Source organism: Oryzias latipes, chromosome 18 (assembly GCF_002234675.1).
Source record: "Oryzias latipes chromosome 18, ASM223467v1".
In the NCBI taxonomy this organism is placed as follows: domain Eukaryota; kingdom Metazoa; phylum Chordata; class Actinopteri; order Beloniformes; family Adrianichthyidae; genus Oryzias; species Oryzias latipes.
Genome location: NC_019876.2, coordinates 29,145,733 through 29,154,334, shown reverse-complemented (window position 1 = coordinate 29,154,334; position 8,602 = coordinate 29,145,733). Strand labels below are relative to the sequence as shown.

General features: G+C 43.0%; 1 protein-coding gene across 1 annotated transcript; it reads left to right on the top strand.

Moving 5' to 3' along the window:
- Positions 1–1,067: 1,067 nt before the first annotated feature.
- On the top strand, positions 1,068–4,213 carry med11 (mediator complex subunit 11). Its single transcript, XM_004080064.4, has 3 exons — positions 1,068–1,344; positions 2,442–2,578; positions 3,663–4,213. Exons 1-3 carry the CDS (start codon positions 1,275–1,277, stop codon positions 3,819–3,821), a joined length of 366 nt encoding a protein of 121 aa, XP_004080112.2. The 5' UTR covers positions 1,068–1,274; the 3' UTR covers positions 3,822–4,213.
- Positions 4,214–8,602: the final 4,389 nt, after the last annotated feature.

Below are 8,602 nucleotides of genomic sequence, written 5' to 3'. Positions count from 1 at the left end.
ACTTTCCATCAACAAACGTTGCAAAAAATGCAAAAAATTACAAAAAGTCCCTCAATCTTTGCTCCACGTGTCCTACATTAAAAAAAATTACACAAAGTTGGAAAGCGGGAACTTAAGATCTAAATTTATAAAACTTCCTGTTGCTCCAAAATGCAAAGAAACTCATTTCAAGAATATGAATGACATTCATCCAAACAGGGAGCTGTTATGTTTACACTTTTCAGGAAAACAGCTGTGATGTTACCATGGAAACAATCAATCATCTGTGATAAGAATGCATACAAATCAGTAGTTTTTCAGGAGGATTTTTACCACCAATATGGGCACAAACACTCCAAATACCTTAGAGATAAAATGTTTGATTTTAGTTTTAATTTTCTATACACAAAAACAGTTTTTTTAACCTTATCTGATTTGATATAGTGCTGTTGGTTTCTTTTTTTATTGTGATGGCGTCTTAATGTTTCAGATTGTTGCTGTATAATGTTATAAGTTGATGATTTATTCATTTTACTGTATCTCTAGAACGAACAGGGTCGTTTTAAAGAAGGCTAAAAAATGACTAAGAAAGAAAAACATGCTGCTTCATTTGACAGACATGTGACATTATTGTATGGATTGGCTTTCGAGAAGTGACAATATTTTGTAGCACAATTATTTATCAAAACATTGCCAAACACTTTCTTGCATGTTTTTTTAAACAAACTTTATAATGAACTAGACACAAGACAATGGCTACAGAAAACATTGCACATGCTGTGCCACCTGCACATCAACAATGAACATTTACAGTCCAGAGGTTTAAATGATCTTATTGAACAAAGAATGTAGAAAAAACTGCAGTTCTTTAGAAAGATCAAATGTTCTTATAGACTTCATATTTTACATGAGTTCTGTTGTTTAGTGTTTCTATTGTAATAATACGATTCAATACTTCCATCATTCAGAATAGCTAACGTTTTTGAAAACCAACAACAACGTATTTAAAAGAAATGAGGAAAATTGAGAAAAAGGAAAGAAAAGAAAAAAAAAATCCCCCTTCCTACCAGTAGGTGGCGGTAATGAACCATTTAGTTGTTTGAGAACCACAGAAGAAGAAGACTCATTCAGCTCTGCTCTGTTTGTGTCCGGACTTTTTACACTATAGCGTTCAAATTTGACCCAGTAAGGGGTTTTAGAGGGTAAACGGTTTAGAGGAGAGAGACGGAGGGATCCTGTTCGTTTCGTTTCGGCTTCTGGAGAGGAGAGACGGTGGTTTTTCTCCGCTTTGCTTCATGGCAAACGAGCGTCTCCGAGTTCTGGAGGAAGTAGAGAAAGAGATAGCCATGGTCCTGCAGTGTGCAGGTAAGGCAGTGCCACATGAAGCATCCCATTCTGGAAAACAGCTGTTTCTTGTGCTCTACTTGCGTGTCCCATGTGCCCCCCCACCCCCCCCACCAAGAGCCATTATTCTGAAAACCTCATTCTCTGTCTTCCGGTTTAAAGTAGCTCTTCATCCATGTGGGTTTGTTTCCTTCTCTATTTTAATTCAAATTTTTGACTGTATCAAGTATTTTTAAAGTGATTCATGTCTCATTTTGGGGCCTGAAACAGTTTTAGGAAGTGAGCGATGCGTCCATACGTGGATTTAAATCCAGAGATTTTTTCCTAATCTGAAGAAAAGCTGTGGAAATCCAGACGGGAAGGACACTGGATTCAAAAACCAAGGATTTAAATCATGAGCAGAACTTTCATACTGGATCAGTCACGACCTTCAGGGTTCTGGTAGAACCTCTGTCTGCAGAAGAGGAGGAAGAGGACGAAGAGGACAAATGTAGAGATTTTAACAGGAAGTTTGAATTCGTGATGTTGAATGTCGTCCGAGAAGAAAGTTCTGGAGGGAGACGGATGAGCAGATCCAGAAGAGGAGAGGTGGAGGCAGAAGAAGCAAAGATCAGCGAGGATGAAGAGTAGAAAGACGGTTGGTCCTGACAGCAAACCTCTGGAGGTCTGGAAGAGTTTAGGAGAGGAGGCCGAAGAGTCTCTGACTGTTGTTCAAGGATGAAGAAGAAGAAGGGAGACGAGCAGAGAAACTACAGATGAGCTGCAATGCATTATGGGAAATAGGAGCGGATGCCAGACTGAGGTCAGAGGAACCAGAGTTTGGTTTCCTGCAGAGAAAGAGAAGCACGGATCGTGGTGGATGTTCTGGAGATCAGTGCAGGGAGGCAGATGGAGACGGTTTCAGAGGAGGAACAGTGATGATGATGATGATGATGATGAGGGTGTAATGTAGCAGGAAGGAGGAGGAAGACCAAAGACCTGATGGAGTGAAGGAGAAGAAGAAGCCAAAGATTAGAACTTTAGAGAAAGTTGATTCTGAATCGAGTCGCTGCTAAAGAATCATTTTATTTTTTTGGGTCATTTGTCCGACTGTGATGATTTTCTTCTTTGCTCTGCAGGGAATATTGTCCTGGAGCTCTCTAAGGACAAACAGATTGCAAATTGGAAAGAAGTGGAAAGACAACTCCTGCAGTTCCAAAGCTCGACAAACCGAGTGGAGAGCGAACTGAGCGCCCAGATCCGCTACCTGACCCAGGTACCAGAACCAGAACCAAGCGTGACGTCATCATTCTGGCCGGGTACCACTGAGGAGCAGGGAGAACGTTTTCCGTTTAGTACCAAGTCACACCAGTCAATGAAACAGCGACTCGTCCACGTTCCCCACTATGAAAAGCAGCTTTACGTTAGCACTGATTTACACTGAAAAAAGATCCAACTCTAACATTTCTAGTATTATAATTAGAGTCTGAGAATAAGGCAGTTTTTTTAATTATTTAGACCAACTCCATTCATGAGGAAAATTAACATTAAGCTGCATTTCTGAGTATTTCTCTGTTTAAAAAAGCCTGAGTGGTGAATCAGGATGAGACAAAAAGATGCTGTTTGACAAAGTTTGTAGTTGTTTTGTACAAACTACAGTCTGTGGGCCACAAGCTCCGCCCATTTCTGATCATCCACCTGCAGACCAACAGATCCATGATCGTCTTTGTTCTCCTGGTCTGAGCTGGAATCTGGACCAGAACCAGACGGATGGATGGACGGATCTGATGCTGCTGCCGCTAACGTTAGCTTGGGGGGGGGGGGGGGGGGCTGTAAGCTAGCGGTGAGAGATCGTAAACAAAGGGATGATGGGAAATTCACACAGTCCCGCCCACAACTCAAATCAAATAATAAAAAAAAGTGTAGGATGATTATGTAAAGCCATGATCCCCCCCCCCTCCCCCTCCCCATATCAGTGAAATAGGTAGAGAACAAATTTATTCTAATTTTCATCATGACCTACTTTTAACTTCATCCATCCAAGTTCTGGTTCTGATTTTTGGTCATGGGGTTGCTGGAGCCTATCCGGCTACTGTTGGGGGAGGGTGGGGTTCACATAGAGGCAGACCGCCGCATATTTACGTTAAAGGGGACAATTTTGAAACTTGAAATTACCCATGAAGCTTAGGTTTGAGAGAAACTGGAGGAAACGCACGCGTGCATAAGGAGAACATGTAAACGTCTCCCAGCTGGGATTTGAACCAGCGGCGTGAGGCAAGAGCGCTAACCACTACCCCCGCCCCTCTAACTTCCCAAAGGTTTCCTCTGACGACAGGAAAACTGTGTTCTGATGTCTGCAGGTGGCCACAGGCCAGCCTCACGAGGGCTCCACCTACTCGGCCAGGAAGGACTGCCAGATGGCGCTGAACAGAGCCGAGTACGCCAAGGTCAAACTGGGAGAACTGGGACGGGCGTGTGAGGCCATGGTAGAGCAGCAGCAGGCACAGCAGGCCAGCTGAAGGGGAGGACGCCACGGAGCTTTCCTCTCTCCAACGACGCGTCTTTCTTCCAGTCCTCAGTCCTAGCTAAAGAAGGAAACGTGTTGGTGCCCCGTTCACGATGCTACGACTGTTGTCAGCTCACCACTTTGTGTCGCCTGTGTTTGCTGGGTAATAAAAGACACGGTCCGGTCTGTGGAGGTCATGGGATGTCCTACGACGGAGAACGGCTTCAATAAATAAAGACGGTTGGAAGGATGAGATAAAACCAGATCTGACCCCACTTCACCTTCACACATGCAATCAATTAGGTCTAAATATCATCAAATATGAGACACTTCAAATAAAAAACTCATTTGTTGCACGAAGTCTAACAACCTATTGATGCCTTTAATAAAGTCTTAATATTTGGATTTCTCTGTTTCTAGAGTTCTGTGAACCCAGAACACGCTAATTACACGCCTTCTTTCTCCAGGCTTTTTCTGTCAGTTTGTTCTTCAGCCCTGGAGAACCCAGCGTTTTCCTTCAGGGCTTCAAAGTTCATTTGGGTTTTTGGTTTGTTCATTTGGGAAAGCAGCCATTAACAGCCAAAAAATAAATAAAATCAGTGCATGGAAAAAAAGTTGAAAAAGAAATAACACCAAAGAAAAGCAAAGGCTTCGGGTTCCTCCAGTTCTCCTGGCCTAAAAGGATAAACACGAAATCTTTCTGCTCCTTTGACAGTGAAATAAATGTCGTTTATTTCACCCTTTAACATTCTAGATCGTTGACATCAACACCCTCATCCCATTTCCCACTTCGTTTTTGCCAGCAATCATTCATTTTTTGGGTTTTTGTAGTGGGCTCCTTTGTTAGATTATTCCATAAGTTACTCCAAATAAAAAGGTCGATATTGATTCATGTCAAAGTAGAATCTGAAGAGAAACTGTATTTTCTTTGCCACAAGCTTTCGTTTTGCTTCAGTAACTGCAGCGTCGTCACATGACGTCTGGATTACAAATGTCTGTCATTTACTCTGGAATTCATTAACCCTTGTGCTATCTTAGATGACCCCCCCCCCCCTTCCATTGAGGATAAAGGTGGAAAGATTTCATGTAATCCATGGACACCAGTGAAGATCACAAATAATTGAAGAAAAAAGGTTCAGAGCACTGTCTAGTGGGTCTAGATGACCCAACTAATGTTAAAGTGCCTAGGATAGAACAAGGGTTACACGTCAAACAGCTTTTGTCTGTAGGAAAACACTCCTTTGCTTTTAGTAAATCGGGTTTCCTGAGAATAATGTTGTGATCCTGTTGATGGCTCTTGTAAGTGCGGACTGGGCTTGACTGGACCTCGCTGCGACTCAGCCTGTTCGCAGGGTAAGTATGGGCTGAATTGTGCAGAAGACTGCCCATGGGACCTGTGATCGTTTTACAGGCAGCTGCAGCTGGGTACTGCGGCTTCACCTGTCAACACACGTGTCCTTCAGGACATCATGGAGTGAACTGTTCCCTTGCATGTTACTGCCAGACGGGGCAAGATTGTGACCATGTGACAGGAAAATGCATCTGTGCACCAGGCTACCATGGCCCACAGTGTCAAAGGTGTGAAGCTGGCAGGTTTGGAGCGGGCTGTTCTCAGTTACCATGTGACCCACAAACGGGACGGTGCCTGTGCCCCCCCGGACGGACAGGACAACGATGTGAATAACACTGCAATGGAGACCATTTTGGACCGGACTGCTCCCTACAGTGTCAGTGTTCCCACAGCGCTCGCTGTGACGGGGTTAGTGGCAGATGCATGTGTCCGCTCAATTGGATTGGCCCAGCTTGTACTGAAGCATTTCCACGCCAAATTTCAGGGGCAGCCAGGTTTTCTGAAAGTCGCAGACGAAGGAGAAGAGGCAGCAAGGCCCCATGACTCAAGCAAAGGTGCAAACTCCTGAAAAGTAGGACCTGGGTTGGCAAAGCATCACTCATATTAACCTCGGAAAGCTGATGTTGGTCTGTGGAGCGGGTGCTCAGCGTTCAGCCTGGCACTCAATCACTCAGCTGGAAAGAAGGCCTAGACAATCAAGCACAGGACCAGGCATGTGAGACTTCTTCAAAGGACCAAAAACTCAAAGCTCAACCAGGCTGTTGACGATTTAAAGGCCAAAATTGCTCCGGCTTTCTAGAAATGGAGACACTCGCCTCACAATTGTTACTGTTCTTGATTTAAAAGGGATCATTTTTGATACTTGACGGGTTTGTAAGAGTTCAGGCTCTTAAAAGCATGCTGGCAAAACCTGTGACCCAGAGTGACCACTACCAGAATGTGGTTTTATAGACAGACTGCAAGAAAATTTACGGGAGAAAAAATAGCAGCTTGTGTTTCACCTAACATTTTATTTTTTTGGGAGAAACTAAACAGGAAAAGCTGTGAAATTGTGGTTAACATATGCAAAGTTTCTATTCAGCAAAAGAAAACTTTCGCTAATATGAGCCTTAGAACTTTAATTGAAAATTACATTTTCATACATGTGACATTTACACGTTAATTTATAGAGGTTAAGGATTTTTTATTTTTTTTATTTAAGATGTTGTTTTTAACAATTTGTATCTCTGAACTCTTCTCTTTGCTCAACCTGAAACGGTTTTCTGCATTCGTGTTTCAAGACTTCTGATTCTTAAATGTATTCCTACTCATCCTTAAACCTTTACTGATACGCTGCATTCCAGCAACCGTTTTGCTCAGGTCTGTTCCCTTTATCATCATGGCCTGGAAAGTTTGTGGCATTTCTGGTGCAAAAGTATCTAAAACATTTTTTTGTGAAACTGGAAGCAATAAATTCTAAATGTTAAAGATGTGTTTCAAGTGTTTTGGGCAGGCCTACATTTTCATTTCCATGTTTGTAAGAGTAAATAATAATAAATGAAAAAGTTAAAAGGAAAAAAAAAAAAAAACTGTGTCAGTGCCAGTCGCTATGTACATTTGCTGCATATGTCACGGATGTAAGCTGGTCAGACGTGAATCTGCGTTGAAAAAGTGAGAAAGTTGTGGTCTTTAGGTGAAATGTTCACAGATTTATCAGGAATGAACCACGTCAAAAACCACAGAAGAAGTAGGAATTAACACGCTAAGAACACGTAAACCAACGTAGAACATGAACCGTGTGATTATTGTGATGTTCATCTGTAATTCATCAGTGATTCATGCATCAATGATGTCATCTGAACGTGATCTGTGCGCCGTATACGTGATCTAAAAGTTACACATCAGTGGTTCATGCATGAAAAGTCTGTTAGACAAACGTGGAACGCTCCTGGAAAGACACACATTTATGGATGAATCTCACAAAAATGACACAATTGGATAAGATTTACATAATAATTGGGTATAAACTGTCCTTAACCCTCGTGCTATCCTATTAACCCCCCCCCCTTCCATTGAGGTGTTCCCCCTACCATGACAAAGGTGGATAAAGGTGGAAAGATTTCATGTAATCCATGGACACCAGTGAAGATCACAAATCATTGTCTAGTGGGTCTAGATGACCCAACTCCCAATGGTAAAGTGCCTAGGATAGCACAAGGGTTACATACCATAAACTGTAATCCTGAATCTTACATCTAAATCTAAATCTAATCTGAACAGCTCAAAACCGAATTCACGACCCGTTGACCGAAACGCACGACGGACATCCGAGCACATTGAGGAACACACGAAACACGTATGAACGACGTAGATCACGGATGACCGACATTTCATAGGTGAAAAATACTCAAAAATGTACGTAGTGGTTGTGTGACACGGCCAAGCCAAGCAGATCATTTATTACACCTGGACAATACCCTCACCAAAAAAATGGAAGTTTATTTTATCAAGTATACTTACAGAAAGTATACTATAGAGCATAAACGTTTATATAATATATAGAAAAAAGTAACTTTTATTCTATTGTCTCACTTTTTGTAAACCAAAGGTGCCCATATCCGGTCTGGACGGTCGGCGTCCTGCTGGTTTTCCAGAAATCCGGCCTTATCTGCTGCCGATTCCCTGCAGGTTGGTTGGAAAACATGGAGGACACTGGCCCTCGATGCCTGGATCGGGGCCCCCGGCCCTCGATGCCTGGATCGGGGCCCCCGGCCCTCGATGCCTGGATCGGGGCCCCCGGCCCTCGATGCCTGGATCGGGGCCCCCGGCCCTCGATGCCTGGATCGGGGCCCCCTGGTAGACCATGTGTATTTGTGGTACACTTAACTAGACTAGTTTTTGCTAAGTGCACCTCTTCATTATTGCTTTGTAGAGATTTTGGTATTAGACAAGATACACAACTGTGAGTGGAGACAGTCAGACACCAAAATCCTCTGCTCTGAATTACAGAGGGATTCAAACCCTCACTTTGCTGTCAGGAGACACATGAGGTTTTTATGTCCAGCTGTATCACATCACATTAATTCAGTCTCAATAATCGGAGATGCACACAACCTGTTTCACAAATACACACGCTCTGATTCACAACTGTAATTTTATGCAAATGTCCCATATTCATTTGGAAATGCACACGTTGTGTTTCACAAACACACACGTGTTGTTACGGTGGATTCTGAGACTCTCCTGACGCAGCAGCTCAACTGGTGTCACCATTGGCTAATGAATCTGTCAATCAAACTCATCAGCAAAGCAGGCGTGTTTGCTTTGAGCCAATCGAACGGCCCCTTAGATTTGACTGAAGAGATTGTGTGTATTTGTGACACAGGTTGTGTGCATCTGTGATTGTTGAGGCTGAATTAACACTACAGTTGTTGCCTTCCAGAGACTTGAATGTGTTTAGGTCC

Bases quoted from the DNA above. Each gene is read 5' to 3' on its own strand.
- med11 (XM_004080064.4), top strand. From the start codon at position 1,275: ATGGCAAACGAGCGTCTCCGAGTTCTGGAGGAAGTAGAGAAAGAGATA. The intron at 1,345-2,441 runs GTAAGGCAGTGC...TTTGCTCTGCAG, and splicing joins CATGGTCCTGCAGTGTGCAG to GGAATATTGTCCTGGAGCTC. The intron at 2,579-3,662 runs GTACCAGAACCA...TGATGTCTGCAG, and splicing joins AGATCCGCTACCTGACCCAG to GTGGCCACAGGCCAGCCTCA.